Here is an 18,378-nt window from a genome sequence, read left to right as displayed (position 1 = left end):
TGGTCAGTCAGTAGACACAGTGATTGCCATGAATCTGAGTGAACTAGGAAAATTCTCAAAGGACCTAGATTCCACTCTTTAATCATATAATTTTTTACCCTTCTGCCCCTGTTTTCTTATGACACCCACCCAAGTAATGAAGTATAAGTGCATAGCATATAAGATTTTCATACCCTGTCTCTGAGGAATCCTGGATTTGCTAGAAAATGTGCCCACTAACAGATTGTGTTCAGACATTTTTAAAAAATACATTTTATTTTGAATGTTGGGCCCAATCTTGAGCTCCTTGCATAGTTTTTATTCAGTCCCTTTCATAGATTCCAAAGCCAGAAAGGACCATTGTGATAATCTAGTCTGACTTCCTGTGTAGCATAGACCATAGAATTCCCCCAAAATAATTCCTAGAGCAGATCTTTTAGAAAAATATCCAGTCTTGATTTAAAAATTGTCAGTGATGGAGAATACACCACAACTCTTGGTAAATTGTTCCAGTGGTTAAAACTGTATAGTTTATTTCCAGTTTGAATTTGTCTAACTTCAACTTCCAGCCATTGGATTGTGGATCTCTTGTTTCAGTGAAAAACTTGCCCGAGAAAAGACTGAATGAAAATTGAGTATGGACCACAGGATATGGCCTATTGTTTCTTTGTATCCTGAAGAGTGGAAGAGAAGAGAGCAAACAGCTTGCAGAGAAAGATAATTAAGAAAGACAAATCTGTGTTTCTTTCAGTTCATAGATGTGAGCTCTGAAGGACCATGGGTACAATTAGCTTTAACAAGTTAAGTTATTTGTGTGTATTCAGCAAAATTCCAAATTTATGCATGCATGTTTTGAGAAAAACCTGAAGTCTTTAATCAGGGCTCCATGTCATTCTCCCATGGAAAAACCGATGGGAGGAGAAAAATGAGTTAACATATCTGTGACTTTGACGCCATGGATATCTGGAGAAATTCTTTCCCCACATGAGAGGGGTTGCCAGCTCTGTGGCATGTTTCCAAACTGCATAGGATGATGACAAATTCAGGAGTCATTTCTGCAGACATCATAGAACCTCTATGCAGAGGGCCTACCTCACCATGCTGCTCTATGGGTACTCATTTCTCTCTCCATTGGCAGTGTGTTTCCCAAAAGGGTAAGTATTGAATGTCCCTGTGTGTCTGTGTTGTAGAAATCACAAACAAGTCACTGCAGAAGTTTGATTTTAGCAGCATTAATCCTAGTGCATTTTCCACATCAAACATAATGGAATCCCAAGGAGACCAAGATATCAACCGCAGCCTGGACCAGTCCACACAAGATGTCCACTTGCTAGACACTAGAGTGCAAATAAGCAATGGTCACATAAACACCATCCTATACCGGAAACCTACTAACCACTATACTTACTTACATACCTCCAGCTTTCATCCAGACCACATCACACAATCCATTGTCTACAGCCAAGCTCTAAGATACAACCGCATTTGCTCTGATCCCTCAGACAGAGACAAACACCTACATAATCTCTAGCAAACATTCTTAAAATTGCAATACCCACCTGCTGAAGTGAAGAAACAGTTTGACAGAGCCAGAAGGGTACCCAGAAGTCAAGACAGGCCAAACAAAAAAAGTAACAGAATGCTACTAGCTGTCACCTACAGCCATAACTAAAACCTCTCCAGCGCATTAACAAGGATCTACACCTATCCCAAAGGACGATCCCTCACTCTCACAGACTTGGGAGACAGGCCAGTCCTCACTTACAGACAGCCCCCCAATTTGAAGCAAATACTCACCAGTAACCACACACCACACAACAAAAACACCAACCCAGGAACCAAACCCTGCAACAAAGTCCGATGCCAACTCTGTCCACATATCTATTCAAGGGACACCATCATAGGACCTAACCACATCAACCACACCATCAAGGGCTCGTTCACCTGCACATCTACCAATGTGATATATGCCATCATGTACCAGCAATGCCCTTCTGCCATGTTCATTGGCCAAACCGGACAGCCTCTACGCAAAAGAATAAATGGACACAAATCTGACATCAGGAATCATAACATTAAAAAACCAGTCGGAGAACACTTCAATCTCTCTGGTCACTCAATAACAGACCTAAAAGTGGCAATTCTTCAACAAAAAAACTTCAAAAACAGACTCCAACGTGAAGCTGCAGAACTGGAATTAATTTGCAAACTGCATACCATCAGATTAAGCCTGAATAGAGACTGGGAGTGGTTGGGTCATTACAAAACCTAAACTTAATTTCCCCCAATACTAATTTCTTCATACTGTTACTTACGCCTTCTTGTCAACTGTCTGTAATGGACCACTCTCTTACCACTTCAAAAGTTATTTTTCCTCCCTTGGTATCCTGCTGTTAATTGATTTATCTCGTTAGACTGACCTCACACTTGGTAAAGTAACCCCCATCCTTTCATGTATTTATACCTGCTCCTGTATTTTCACTCCATGCATCTGATGAAGTGGGTTCTAACCCACAAAAGCTTATGCCCAAATAAATTGCTAGTCTCTAAGGTGCCACAAGGACTCCTCGTTATTTTTGCTGCTAAAGACTAACATGGCTACCACTCTGAAATATACGGAAAGTGGCTGCTCCCTTATCCACCTCTGGTTCTCCCTTTGAAAACAGGCAGGGCCTCAGTCATGCAGAGTAGGTGCAGAGGTGGGTCCAAGGGCTTGCAGGAATGGGGAGCATGGCAGCTCATTGCCTCTCTGTTGCAGGCTTAGGGTACTTTGTGTCCTAGTTCTTCCTCTTTAACTTTCAGTTCTCTCTGGACTGTCTAATGAAGCTGGGGGATAGTGCCCTTCATCTTTACTCAGACAAAACTTCTCATTTTTGAGAATATTATTTGAATAGGGATCACATCATTTGAAGCATAATACATCATAAATGTAGCAGAGGAGGTTAGTCCTGAGGGGTTGGTGGTGCTAAGCTCCACTACTAATGTCCTAGCTGTCAGACACTGTAGTAACTGTAGAGTGGCTGCTCTTCTGTAGTGTGCAGAACCACCTGCTTGCACTAGGGGCTCCCCTTAAGGGTCTACTGGTGGCAGTACATTGGGCTGCTATTGAGGGTCACCTGGTAGTGCTGGAACTGTTCCAACTCCATCTGAAGTCTCTGTAGCAGATAGGCTGCAGGTGCAGAGCCTCAGCATGGCTACTTTATCTTAGAACTTCACAGGCGAGGTAAGGGGGCTCTCTGCACATACTTCCTGCTCCAGTTTCTACAGGCCCAGCTTTGAGTTAGGGGGAGTTTCTGAGCTCCAGCATTACATATTACATATGCTGGGCCTCTATTCTACAGGCCCAGCATATGGATTGATGGAGTTTCTGAGGTAAGTGGGTATTTCTGTGCCTGGGGTTTCAGATTGGAGGGGTGGGGAAGATTCTGAGGCTGGGTAGACATTTTTCTCTTGGGATGGGTGGTTGAGTTTAGTAGGGAAGGGCTAAGAACATGAGGAGGAGTTTTTTGAGCGTGGAGTGGAAGGTGTTCTGAAGATATTGTATGAGGGAAGAGAAGTGTCATTTTAGAACTGGTATGTGATTTCAGAGCTCTGGAGATTGGGTAGGAAGGGGTGCTAGGCCAAGGGAGCGGTTTGTGTGTGAAGGGGTTTCTGTGAAGGAGCTGGTTGGCTTGGAGGGAGACAAGAGGAACTGTTGGGGTGGGATTTTGAGCTGGAAGTTAGGTTGGCAGGGTTGAATGTGAGTGAATGGGTTTGGGATAATAGGTATGAGTAGAGGAGAGTGAAGGAAATGGGTGGATGAGGGTGTGAGTAGCAGTGAACTGAAGGATTGTGTGAATGAGAGTTTGTGCGTGGGGTGGGAGACAGTAGGGCAATAGGGGAATAAAAGCTTAGTTGGAGAGGGGGAAAGACAGAGATGATCCTATGACTGGCAAAAACAGTACAGGGGTGACAGGACAAGCACATTTTTATTTCATCCTGTCCTTTACTATGAAGTGTCACCGTTTTTTATTCTGTATATTTATCCAAAGGGGCCTTCCCATACAGACAACCGTGTTTCCCTCAGTGAAGCAGAGGGACCAAATAAAGGACCTGGCATCAACTAATTATGGGGCAAAACTCAAACTAGGATTGAGGCCAAAAATTCAGTAAAAGAGTGCCAGAGGAGATACTGAGCGAGACGCTCAGGCAGTGCCCACTGTTCCATGCTGAGGGAGTCATTTAGATGCTGCCAAGAGGAACAATGCCTGGGTGCATGTGTGAGGCCAAGGAAAATGGTCACAGAGAGCTTCCCCGTGGTCAAGATTCCTCCCCTGGCACTTGTGAATGACTATTTTGGGCAACACAAGGTGACAGTTTATAAGAAGGTCTCTGGATATAGTGGGGCTGTGGGAAACAAAAAAATAAGAAGGTGTGTGGAGAAAGGCAGCCTAAACATAAGGAGTAGGTGGTACTCAAGTTGGATGGAGGATGAAGCCTGGCACAATGGAGATAGGCATGTATTAGGTCTTCATCTCATTGCAGATGTTGCAAGTGTCAGAGGAATCAGTGAACTATGCCAGCAATATGCCCATGCTTACAACAGCATGAAGGAGCCAACAACTAATGTCTTTGGTAGGTGTGGAACCACAGTGGAATACACAGTGATCCATGAAGGATCTTCACCCTCAGATAAAGCAGGTCCTGCCACTTGGTGTGTGGTCAGGACATTAGAGTAAGAAAAATAGATGGGAGCACAAATGTGATCATCCAGGGACCAGTGCTAACATATATGCTGTTAACATCTGTGAGGATTGTCTAGAGTGTAACCACTGGATTACATGACTATTTGTGAAACAGCACTAGAAAGTTAGGTATCAGGATTCTGGTGTTCAGTTCCTGACTCTGAGAATAGAGTATAGTTTCATGGTTGTGGACAGTATTGCTAAGTGTAATATAGGCCCTTCTTGGGTCTTCTGCTGAGTTTGAACTCTGGGATATCTGAGCACAGGCCTTGAACTACAGGATCATTCTATTAGTATGTAGGCAGTACCAGACTCATAAACCTCTACATATGGTCTAGCCACCAGAGAGGGGCAAATAGTCACTAAGAGTATTAGCATGGGTTATACAAGCTATTTGACCTATTTCTTCTGAAAGTCAGTGTAGCAAAGTAGATGAGACATAGGTCCCCCGCTCTACCTGCAGTGAATCTGCGCAACCTCTCAGTTTCCTTGTCTGTAAAATGCGTAAATGACAGTTGCATTTCCTTAGTCTGGGTTATGTAGCCTTAGTCAGTAAAGGGTGTGAAGTGAATGGAAATATTAAAAGCTTGAGTAGAAAAGCAAGGATTAGATCCTTCAGCTCTTAGCCTGTAGTTTAGTGAACCTTTTCCTACAATACTACTGTAACTGGGCAGATCTGCATCCCCCTTCCTGCCTCCCTAATTTACTGAATCCTTTCTGCTCCCCTAATCCGGAAACCCACCTCCTGCCATGCCAGTTGAGCATCAAATCTGTTCTGTCCATCTGTCCGGTGTACCATTCGCAGACTGGTCCAAGGATTTTTCTTTAATTGTTGGCAACTGTTATTTTGGACACAAGCTGCCACTGAAATGTAATCTACTCTGTTGTCTAATCTAATCTTATTTTAGTGTGGTTTAGTCTAATCTTATTTATCAAGTGTGTCTAATCTATAACATGTCTATCACCTTGGTAAGTGAGGGTTGAATATGGATGGTATCTGAGTCCTTAATAACTCTCCATGAAATGTCAGATTTTTTGTTTTCTTTGTGTAATGTAACAGTTGATCAGTGTAAGGTTAGGTTTATTTTTTAGTTATGAAATCATAAGTCAATGAATGTATCTTTAAACTTATAGAATTTAAGTTTATACAAAGTTATGAATAAAAGTAAAAATGGGAATGGATATCTCCATGGATTGTTAATGAGATATGGAATCACTTTACTTCTAGTTTACTTATTTAATTCTAGCTCAGGATGAACATCACTGAAACAGTCACAATAGATAAAAAATAGATTAAAAATACGCTGAAAATACCTTCAGTATACAATGCATATTTAAAATCTCCAGTCAAAACTTAGTAACTGAAAAGCTTGAGATGATTTCAAGTTTAAGGCTACAATCCTGTGAAGACTTACTTACCTGTTTAACTTTGTGCATGAGAAGACCCATGAAGACAGTGGAATTACTCATAAAGCATAAAGTTAGGCATATCCATGAGTGCACAGGACTGGGGCTTGGGCCTTAAAATCAGATTGTTTGAATGTACTTCAAAACTTTTGGAGTTAGGTTATTTATCTCTGTCAAGAGCAGGTGTAAAAATATACCTGAAATAATTTGAGAAAGCTGCCTGTTCCTGATTTGGATGAATTTATCTAAGGCCTGAGTTTAAAATGGAGAACAATAGTACTGCAAAGCTAAATTGAAATATTTGCAACACTTATTTAGTACAGCAATTCTGGACAGCAGTTACTCAAGAGTTTTCCATTTCAGTGTCTGTCCTGAATTTTTAGATAAGCCTTCAGTGATTAAAGAAGAGGAAATAATGATGTTCACTGTCAGAGTAAACAAAAGATCTATCTTTTTCTGCTAGCGGTATCATTGGCAGAAGGTGATTGAAAATAGTAATTTCAAAGCTTTAGAAAAGGCAATAAACTAGACACAGGCTTAACCAGTCAGGAAATGTCAGCTTTCCTTTGAGTGTTTGTCCTTATGCACTTTCCACTGATGGTGCGCATGTGTCTCATGAGCCAGAAGTCAGAGTCTTTTTGGCCAGCAGTACTGGTAGGGCATGCATGCACTCTTTCAGTCCTCATGCTCCGTAGCAAGATCATATAAGAGTGAGGCTTGCCAGCTGCCATTTAATTCCTCTCATTTCCTCATGGCTTAGAGATGGAACCCTGACTGTCTGAGATACTGCCAGCCTTTCTATTATAGTTGATAGCTTATTACTTTTACAGTATAGTTTGTGGTTAACCAGTAATTATAGTTGTTCAGTTGCTTTTAGTCTTAGAGTTTTATTTGTCACTGGTATGGCGTCGTCTGGTTCTCCCAGATTCAAACATTGCCCCTCATATGAAGGAATTATCCTAACCTCAGATGGACACTCAGAGTGTCTCTGTTGTTTGGGAGAATCACACTTTCCCAATAAATGTGCTATTTGTAGTCCTTCAGCTCCTATGTTAGGAAGCACTTGAAGGCCTACCTTCAGGTCTTCCTAATGACTAAATTTATGAGACCCATTTCCAACCTGGGCTTGCTAGATGACTCCCCAACCCAGTACAGGGACCTTCAGACCCCAAGAACGTAAGTGTTGTTGAGAGCCTCGACTAGAACCATGGCCATGATAACAGAATCGTCCTCTGACAAGCTGCAGGGAGCCAGAAGCCCCAGAGGTAGATTGCTGAACAAGGCTTCCTCTGAGACGAAAACCTCCCCTGGCACTGAACATCATCTGGGACTTCGCAGCCTAGAATGGTTCCTGCTGAAACTCAGTCTTGTGCTGGTTCGTACTTGACGGCACAAAGCACCTGGCACCAAAATCCATGAGTTTGGGAAAAAGTTTAGCACCAACCTTGACATTGTCTACCTCAACAGCCCCAATGCCAACTCCCTTGGCACTTGAACCAAGCCAACCAGGGGAGCACACTATTGCCACTACAAGGATTGCGATACCACCCTGAGAAAAATCTGGCTCCAGCACTCCTATCTACACTTCCCTGCACAGCACAGTTCAGGTATGTGGTCCGATGGAAATGGAACTGCAGTCCCCCTTGCTGTCAACTTCAGTACTACAGTCAGCACCAACTCTATCTATCAGTTCAGCACCGTCAGTCCCTATCACACAGAGGGCCATAGCACTGCCTACGAATCAGGCATATGCGTTGTCATCTGCTTCATCTTCAGAGAGAGAAGGTGAGGAAGATCCATGCCAGTGACATCTTTATTCACCAGATTCTCTCCACAAACCTCAACATCTTACATAGTCTAGACAGCTTTCACGAGAGAGATACTGGGGCCTGCAGAACCCAGGCCTGGTGGTTCTCTGCCCCTCCCTGTTCCAGTATAGTCACACAGAGGAGAAGGAGATGGAAGAGCAGGCATCGGGAGGTGACTTCCCTCACTGGTCACCCTATCCTCATCCCTTCATGAGGCCATAGTACCAACCAAGGCCCACAACTAGATTGATTATTAAGGGTTCCCAAGACCCATTAAAAAAGATGGGTGAGGCCCTCCGAATCCTGTTGAGGAGGTACAAAAACACACAAGTTAGTAGACATATTCCTGGCATCCGCAGGAGGAAGGATAGTCCTCTCTGTCAACGAGGCCATCATTGACCCTGCCAGAACCCTGTGGCAGATGCTGGTTTCAGTCCTACCTCTTGTAAGGCAGATAGGAAATCAAGTACCACCCCAGGCTGTGAAATGGTTTTACTGCACCGTATTCCATTCTGCTTCATAATCACTGTGGTCAATGCGAAGGCAAAACAATTCAGATCCACATTAAAGGAGCGATAACGTCAACTCCTCAGCGAACCTACAGTTTCATAGGCCAAATGCTTTGCTCCAAACCATGGGTTGGAAATCAAATACAGGATACTGACAGACATCTTCATGGCCTGGGGCAATCTCATGATAAACCTCTGCCACTCAACACAATCCCAAGTTTCAAAATTCTGCTCAAGAAGGGGGATGAGTCAAGAGTCTAGAATACACATTCCTCATACCATGGTCAGGAGACCTGACGAATACTTATCCCTTTCCCCTCTGATTACCAGAGTGTTCTGCAAACACAAGGAGGCCTTGATAAAGTTAATCCTCATAGCTCCAGCATGGCTCAGACAGTTCTGGTTCAGGGAGCTATTGAACCAGTAAGAATCTCAGCTCAGGTCCACACCTCTACTCTCAGATCTGCTGTTTCAGAACCAGGGACAGATTCTACACCTGAATCTAACATCCCTACATCTCACACCATGGCAACTGGATGGATGTCATTGGTTAGCAGGCTTCCTCCTCTCTGGTTAGAAAAGTTCTAACAAGCAGTGGGAGAGCACTTCCTGGCAAAATAACTGAGGGTCTCCCCCTTATTAATGCCCTGTCACTTCTTAATTCCACAGATTCTCAAATAGTTACTTGCTAACTAAAAAGGAAGAACTTGTCCCTCAGTCCCTTCAAAGTGCACTTGGCAGCGATTTCAGCTCACCATCTGCCAATGGAGGATCATACAGTCTCCCCCCATCCAGCAGTAATTTGGTTTTCAAAGGGGTTTAATAAAATGTTCCTGCCTGTCAAGGAACCTGTACTCCCACAGGATTTAAACCTATTACTTGCAGCCCTCATGAGACTACACTTCAAAACCTATGGGCTCCTTCTCTTTTGCGCCTGTCAATGAAGATGGCATTTTTGGTTGTGATAACTTGGGTCAGAAGAGTGGGAGAGATTGAGGCACTAATGGCTGACCCCGCGACACATGGTGTTCAACTTAAAGTGTCCATGAGAATACACCCTAAATTTCTCCCAAAAGTAGTGACAGTATTCCATTTGAATCAACAAATACATCTACCAGTATTCATCCCGAAACTCCATGCAGTCAGATCTGAGGCAATGTTGCATACATTAGGAGAGTCCTGGCTTGCTGCTTAAACAGAACAAAACCCTTTAGAACATCACCAGGACTGTTTGTCTCTATTGCAGAAAGGACGAAAGACTCTGCAATTTATCCCAGAGACTATTGAACAGGATTTCCAATTGCAGTAGAATCTTCTACAAGGTGTCCAAGGTAGATCCACAGTCCACAATCAGAGGTCACTCTGCTAGAGCACAAGCTGCATCAGCAGCATCACTGCAAAACTTACCAGTATTGGACATTTGTAAAGCAGTGACTTAGGCTTCAATCCACATGTTTACATGACACTATGCCCTGACTGCAGCCTTCAGCTCCAATGCTGCATTTGATAAAACCCTTCTTCACTCGTTGTTTACCTAACTACTACAAGATCCCATCTCCTTAACAAAATGTCTGCTGGGGAGTCACCATCATTGGAATGTGCATAGGGACAAGCACTTGAAGGAGAAGAAAAAGTTACTTACTGTGTACAGTAACTGGAGTACTTCAAGATATATTGTCCATATGCAGATTCCACAACTTGCCCTTCCATCCCCTCTAACTCAAAATCCTTACCTCCAGGGATTCTGCAGTGAAAAGGAACCAAATGACGACTGGTCGGCCTCATCCCATTTGCTCTCACTTCAAAGCACGAGGTCTGAAAGAGCACATGCGTGCCCTATGGATATTGCTGGCCAAAAAACCTCTCATCTCTGGCTCATGAAGTGCATATAGTTACCCTACACAATAAGTAACTTCTCATTCCCCCAATTTCAGGAATACCTTCAGTATTATCTAACTTCTGCTACCAAGTGTCAAGCAGAACAGGCTACTTTCTGAAACAGACACTCACACAATTGAACTAATATGGTTCACTTAATAATTATATAAAAAGGAGAATGGAGAGCATCATAAAATAAAAGCAGATGAGGGATAATAAACCAAAATAAAGCTAAGATTGAAAGGTTTTTAGGATATATTTATGAAACACTACTCTGCATTGTTGTGTTGTACCTATATATGTATCTCTATATTCAGGATTGTAAATTGAAAAAAAGACTCTATAGATTTAGAAAAGAAAAGGAAATAGAAATATAACCAAGAATAGATATTGTCATCTATAATAATAGTTACTGAATTTTTGAGACCATAACAAGGTCTTATCTAGTCAACTCTGAGCTTAATTGTAATAATACTTTGCACTTAGAGTATGTAGTGGCTTCATACAAGGAGCTGAATAGTTTACATCTATTAGATAAGTAACCATCAGAATTGGGTACTATTATATTTATTTTTCTAATGGGGAAACTGAGGCATGGATAAACTAAGTGACTTTATTGGAGTCACTTATAAGCCAAAAAACAAACAAACTTATGTTGAGAAGAAAACCCAGGAGGTTTGACTCCCAGTCTCTTGCTTCAGTAATTATGGTATGCTTCCTTTAATAATGAACCATTGCTTAAAGATATCCTTGGAAGAAAACTGCCACATTAAATCTAGGGCTTAATCCTGCAGCCTTTATTCACACAGATGCCACTAAAAGCTATGAGCATGCCTGTAGAGAGGGGGCATGTGACCTAGAGGCTTCAGGATAAATCCTTTAAATTGGCATTGAGGAGTAAAGGTCAGATATTCAAAACAGCCTATGAAATTATGCACATCAGCTTGTTCAGACAAATCAGTGGAAACAAATCAGGTAATTGCACACCCAGATATCAATTTGTGCAAGTGAGTGCATGTGCCAGATTTGCTCATGCAGTTTTGAAGCTATTTGAAAATTCAGCTACCACTTATTTTAGTAATGGAAGTCTCACAACATTCTACAGATCATTTTACAGAGGATCTGCAAAACACTATTGTTTTCATTTTTACAGCACTAACAGTATTTTTTAGGCAGTGTACTCACAGGTGTGAAGAAAGATTCAAAGCAGTTACAGTTTAGAGAGACAACAGAAAAATACAGAAAAGAAGATGCAATGCAACAACAAACAGTAGGACACAATAGAGAAGTTTAGCAAAAGTCTTGTTTGTTCCATGATTTTTGTCTGGGTTTTTCAAAAAGTTTTCTGTTACTCAGTTTAATACTTCTGAGAGAGGAGAGACTACAGTTTGTAGGCTGTTTAAAAATCTGCTTTTCTGAGTTAATAATTACATACTAAGTATAGGTTTCAGAGTAGCAGCCGTGTTAGTCTGTATTCGCAAAAAGAAAAGGAGTACTTGTGGCACCTTAGAGACTAACAAATTTATTAGAGCATAAGCTTTTGTGAGCGATGAAGTGAGCTGTAGCTCACGAAAGCTTATGCTCTAATAAATTTGTTATACTAAGTATATTAATTGATATACTCTAAATTGTATTGCTTTCAATGTTCAAAGACATTTTCTAAATATTAGCACAAACGGGAGGCCAGTTTCAAAGAGCAACAGGATTATCCAAAAAAATTCCCACCTTACATTACATCTGTGATCAGTTCTAACCTATATTTAAATAAAATACTTAGTATGGGAAAAAAATCAGTTTGCTAACCTTTAAAAATCTTCCCAGTTAACTTTATATAAGTGTTCATATATCTCTTATCTGTGTTTTCTGCTTCCCTTTTGTACTGGTTTTATTTATGTTTCCATGCATGTGTTCTGCTCTGCTAAGCACTGCGAGTGATTGTAAAGAGAAAAAAGAAAACAACTTTGCTCAATAGAATACACAGGTTTATATTTACCAGCTAGCACCAGCAAGAGATGAATTGCAGTCTCCTGATTTAAAAGGAACTGTTGTGGTTTCTCTTACTTCTCAGCATTTGCTCTCAAAATCTTTGCTGTCAATAATTTGATAGTTTCTTTGCCACTTCCCATCTTTTCCAGCATTCTTTATATTTTGCCTCCTTCTCCAAGTTCTATGAAATCTGTCTTCACAGCTTTAGTTTGCATGGAAAGCATAGCATTTTAGAAGTAAAGTTTTCTGGGAGAAATCCTGGTTTCATTGAAGTCAATGGCAAAATGACATGATTTCACCCACTGTTATTGGTGTGATGACCACCCTTATGGATCACTATCTTCACTGCTAAATCCAAATACTTGAAAGTAGTATAATGTTGCTTCAAGGGAAAAAACAACACAGAAGGAAATTAATTGTATCTATATCTGTAGCATGTAATGCAAGATTGCCTGGGACAAATCCATTTTTACTTTGACTTTGACTTTGCTACTCCATTGATTTCACTGGAGTCACAGTGAGGAAGAGTTTGGTCTAGCATCAGGGGTATTAGTAGAAATGTAATTGAGGTAAGCAGAGGATTTTTCTTTAAGCAAAATTATTCATTAATTTGATACTACGAGCATATCAGAATGAAAAGAACTTTACATGTTATTCTGATCACCTTTTTTTAAATTGTACAACACAACTGTACAGTAATCTAAAGGAAACCTGCAGTTCTCTTACTGTAGTTGTCAGAGCATAACCACATAACAAATCTTAAATGTACAAAGACTCATTTCAACAGAAGAATGTTCTTTTCACTTAATGCTAAAAGTATTTTTTTCATAAAAGAAATAGATCATCTAGATTAAACAACAAAGGGAGGAGTATTTTCAGTGGTGGAGGCTGCAAACCCAGGGATGCTTTGCTTTTTCCCTGCTTTGTTATATCATCACTGCTCCTGAAGGGAAATACTTCCTTTTTTATCTCCAGCTCTTCAGTTACTTTCTGTATGAGCTATACAAGAGCAGGTGCATCAAATTGGTTGGGTAAGCGTGATTTTTCAGATGTACCATCCGATGTAACCATAAAACAAAGTAAGCACGTCTTTTGCAGTTTAGTATATATTAGTCCCTGATGCTCAAAGGTTATGTACTCACTTATTTATCTGTTTAGTCACTGTAACAATTGTTGCCCTTCATGACTTCTGTGAACTCAGGTGTTTTTGTTTTGTTTTTGTTTTGTTTTTTTTTTTGTTTTTTCTAGATTTTACAAACTGTGAAGACTGAATTCTGTTATTTATATGGTATTTCCATCTTGTGTATGTGTGTATATATGTATAGTTTGTTTATAAACAAACTATACACATATACACGAGTTTATACACATACACATGAGTTTATAAGCATCTACATGTTTTGTTGCTGCTGATTGTCTAATAGATGCTTATAAACTCGAGGTGAAATCCGGGCTTCAGTATAGTCAATGGGAATTTTGCCAATGACTTCAGTGAGTCCAGGATTTCAGTATATTTTTTGATGTGCTACGTTAGGGAAAATGCATGAAATTGTTATTGTACTATCCAACTGATAGAGTTACATAAAATGGCATAAGAAGTGTCAAAGCAGTTGAGAAAGTAGAGTTTAATGATGACATCTTATTGTTCAAAATATCTGGAAACAAAATCTGTTTAAGTATATTTTCAATATTATCATTGTTGTCTCTGAAAATTTAATAGCATGTGTTACAGTAATTTGTCATGAGTGGGAACTGATATTCTGAGTAACTTAGTGTTGGAGAACTGAAATGCCTCGAGGAGAAAAAGTGGAGAGGAATATGTCAATCTTCTGAAACAACTGTCAGCAATGTAAAAGTAGTACTGTCACTCCAACAGCCCCAGCACACTGAACACTTTCTGCCACACCTTGTCTTCCCTTCATACTGCTCACCCAGTCGTATGTTTCAAGTTTAGAGACAGTTTCCTGTAGCATATTGAATACTAAGTGGAATATGAGAGAAATCAAAATATGGCTGTAATATTGTATGCAGGAACTGTGTGTTTGACCTTAATTAATAGTTTCTTAATGTGCATGTCAACATTGTAGATTCCTCCCAATTTTAGTTTTTAATAAGAATGATAGATTTTGGGGTTTCTTCAGCAAAAATGATGGTGAATCTAAATGTAGATGAAAGATGCTTTTAGGTTTGGAAATCAGTAGTGATTATTGAAATTATAAACATTCACTCAATGCTGGGACTTAAGGTAAAGGGTCAGTGATGTGGGCTTAAAGTTTAAGAATATTCAAGATGACACCATATTATTTTTTACATTGCACATCTGTATAATAACCTTGAATCCTGCAAGTCTTTGTGTTCAGTGCAAGTGGATGTGGAAGCTATGCATGGGTATTATTAATAAGATTAAGAAATAGGCATAGTCCTTCATGTGGAGCATCTTAAGTGTCTTGTGTGCACACTCCCTTCCTCTCAAGAACACAGGATCAAAAACAGGACAAATTGTGGGATGGCAAATTAGTGTGCATGAACAGACTTAAGATGAAGTGTGATCCTGAGCATGAAAATTGAACATGTAACTATACATTCTTCTCATTGACCTTAATGCTGCTAGTAGGTGGGACTAACTTGGCAGCTGCATATCTCACTAATGCAGCATATAGCTACCTTTCACTCTCCATCCCTCTTGTCATTTTTACCTGGATGCTACGGGCTAGTCAGTGGAGCTATGCTGATTTACATCAGCTGAGGATCTGGCCCAATATGTTCAACGTTTCATGCCTTCACTGTGCACGGCAGTAGATTTATTTCAGGTCCTTCCATTATGATATTAATGCATCTAGTATTACATTCCAGAGCCAGCAATGCCAAATGATAACTGGCCCATTAAACTATTGCTGACAAAGACCAGATTAATTTTCTGTCCCTTTCTATTTTAACAAAGTAGTCATGTTGTTAGTTATGATATCTGATTTCTTTTCACCTTTCAGCGCAGTCCCCCCTTGGTGGTCAATGATCTGTTTGAAGATATCAAAGATGGGGTTAAGCTACTTGCCCTTTTGGAGGTTCTTTCTGGTCAGAAACTGGTAAGGATTTGTTTCCCTTTGAATTGAGATAAGATGGCTTTCTGAACTTCTAAGTAATACATGAAAGACAATAGGTATCTGTGTGTTACAGCATAAAACAGGCTTATTAACGGAGTGATCTGCCAGGTTAAGGTATACAGAATACTTTATTATAGACTGATATTCTTTGTTTTACTCCATGTTTGTGATATGCTGAAAATATGCACACAATATCTATTGCTTTTTGTTCTGTCTTTTTAGATTCAGCAAATGTTGATTATTTACATGCATCTTATCTATCAGTGTGCACATGTTTCACTGGAGCTTAACATTAAAATGGCATTTTTGTTGTATTCGTGCACCAGCATCATCAGGATATGAAGCTGACAATAATCACAAATCATTAGAACCAGTAGCGGGAAAATAAGAACAGACAAAACTTTCTGTACATCTCACACATAGGATAGTTGATATTATCTAGGGCAGCGTTTCTCAAATGTGACCATTGGCCACCAGGGACTTTTCTTGCGGCCAGAGGCTCCTGGGCAGTGATTGGTGGGGTTGGGACGGGCAAAGCAGTAGCTCCTCTTCTGGCGCTGCCAGCAGGGATTGGCCCTGCCCCCCTCTGGAGCCACAAACACCAGAGAAGCAGGTAGCTGGTGTGAGTTCCCCTTGTTCCTGGTGGCAGTAGGACTTGGGCTTCTGGCTTCAGCACTGGGTCGGTGGACTCCATCCCCACAGCAGAGGGTTGGCGGGCTTTAAGCACGTGGCAGTAGAGTCTGGCTTCAGGTGCTGGGCCCAGGCTCCCCCGCCCCCACACACATCGTCACTGGCCCCCACTATCTCCCCAGCTTGCCATCCATCCTCCCATTGCCCCTAGACTCTGCTGCCTCCCTACCCACCTCCCCCCATCCAGTGCTTAATTTGTCTTCTGGCTTGCTGGGGCTGAGTATGTCTGCTGTGAAAAGTGATATTTCTATGTTTGTTAATATCACTTTTCAGTGCCTCCCAATTAGCTAGCAGACTTACTAGTTAGCAAGTCTTAAGGAAAAAAAGCAACCAAAAAAGCAAAAGAAACAACAACAACAAAAGACAAGAATATACAAAGCACCTTATTTGTGTTTCTATTCTGTTTAGGTCCAGTAAAGTATAGAGACAGCTGTGCATTATTTTTATTACTGAATCTGCAAACAAAACCGTCCTTAAAGAAATTGCAGTGATTTGCACATGTATATGTGCATATTTATTTTATTTTCCTAAAGTTAATTAAGTATTTTAGGAAAAATTTTCAGAGCAGCCATCATCAAGAGTTGGTGGCCACACTCTGAGGCCACCAAAAAATTTGTTATGAGAACCCCTGATCTAGGGTCTGATTCTCATTTATACTAAGGCCCCTTTCTCCTGTTCTTCTAGCGAAAAGGGCCCAAATTTACACCATTTGAAGGTCCCTTTACACTCCTAGAGTTGTGTAAAGAGGCTTTGGTTTAAATGAGAATCAGTCTTTAATTCTGGGGCCAACTTGGCCCTATGCAGGTCGGCAGAGATGGGTAGGGTTATCCATTAGGAGTTCCAGCCCCTTCCAAACCAGCCCAGTGATCAGATTGCAAGTTCCTAACGGATAGAGATAGAATCCTTCCCTGAACTCACCCTAGGGCTTAGGAGTTTGTCTGCCCCTACTCAAGGCGGTATCTAAATGCAACACTTCTGCTGTTATTCTTTATTCATATCTAGCTATCATCTGCCTCCATAAAATATAGGGAAGCATTTTGATTCAGGATAGAAACCCACACTAGATTATAACAGCTTTAAAGTCATTCTGATTGCGGGTCTAAACTACTTGCCAGTCTGACAGTAAGCATGCTTAAAGATAATTCACTAGAATGAAGATTGCTTAATTTGAGTTATGTGTTCTGAAGGGTTCCTAGGATTTCTGCAGTGTTGAACTGCACTAGTTTTTTGATTCTGTTCTATGCTTTTCTGAGAAGGGAAGTCTCTCCATTGTGGTAAAACATTATTCATGATCCAAGAAAGGAACTTTACCTTTGTTAATAGTGACATTGAAATCCATTATATCAAAGCCAACATAAATTCACTATTGAAAAAAAAGAGGCAATGTAGACCCAGAAAAATGACTAGAGTTTAAAAAGGCACTGTATCAGGTTTACTGAAAGGATAGGCAAAAGAATAATAATAGATAATTTACAGGTTGAAAAGGACTTTTCATACAGTATGATCCCAGAGTGTTTTATAATTTATATATAAGTATTAGTTAGGATTACGGTCTATGGAAATGAAGCCACTGCTGGGGTGGAATGTAGCTGATGTTCTACAGTGCACAGCAACAGTATATTATGGTTTAAGACAGGAAGTGAAGAATATTAGAACCCACTGAAATTGCAGGGGGAATTTCAGGATCCATAGCAGACTGTTCTTAAAGTTTATGATTTTCTGAATAGGAATGAAAATGGAAGTAGTTAATGATCCATTGATACCAAAATGTGGATTGCCTAATAGGTGCATTTTGTCAGAATGAATTGTTCAAGATAGGGGAAACCTATGGGTCTGGGTCTCAGAGATCCATTTTTCAGATATGAAAAATACATGATCTTAAAACTTGTCTAGATTACACTTTGATTTCCAATTTACTGAAGAAATTTCTTGAGAATGATACAACCATTCTCTATCTTTCTTGATGGAATAATGTATCACAGGATGATTAGATGTAAATTTTAATTATCACTTTCAAATTTTAAAAGTTTAGGATATAAGGGGTGTTTGCGTCTTGATTACATTCAGATAATTGTATGTCTCCCCTTTGGAGAAAATCCCCTGTTCGGAAAGGACTCATGGTAGTTTGTTGGCCTCAGAAAGACCGTGAACCATATTTGATAGAAAAGGAGTACTTGTGGCACCTTAGAGACTAACAAATTTATTAGAGCATAAGCTTTCGTGAGCTACAGCTCACTTCATTGGATGCATTCAGTGGAAAATACAGTGAGGAGATTTATATGCACGGAAACAATGG

The 18,378-nt window shown here is 40.5% G+C and overlaps 1 protein-coding gene across 1 annotated transcript in view; it reads left to right on the top strand.

Annotated features, from left to right (window-relative positions):
- The window catches only part of SYNE1 (spectrin repeat containing nuclear envelope protein 1), a 507,598-nt gene that overhangs the window by 93,449 nt on the left and 395,771 nt on the right, over nt 1–18,378 (top strand). The window contains 1 exon segment of the mRNA XM_043511213.1: nt 15,279–15,374. Coding sequence (XP_043367148.1) covers nt 15,279–15,374 — 96 coding nt within the window.

The sequence above is a fragment of the Dermochelys coriacea genome, chromosome 3 (genome assembly GCF_009764565.3).
Source record: "Dermochelys coriacea isolate rDerCor1 chromosome 3, rDerCor1.pri.v4, whole genome shotgun sequence".
In the NCBI taxonomy this organism is placed as follows: Eukaryota; Metazoa; Chordata; order Testudines; family Dermochelyidae; genus Dermochelys; species Dermochelys coriacea.
This window is presented reverse-complemented; position numbering and strand designations above follow the sequence as displayed.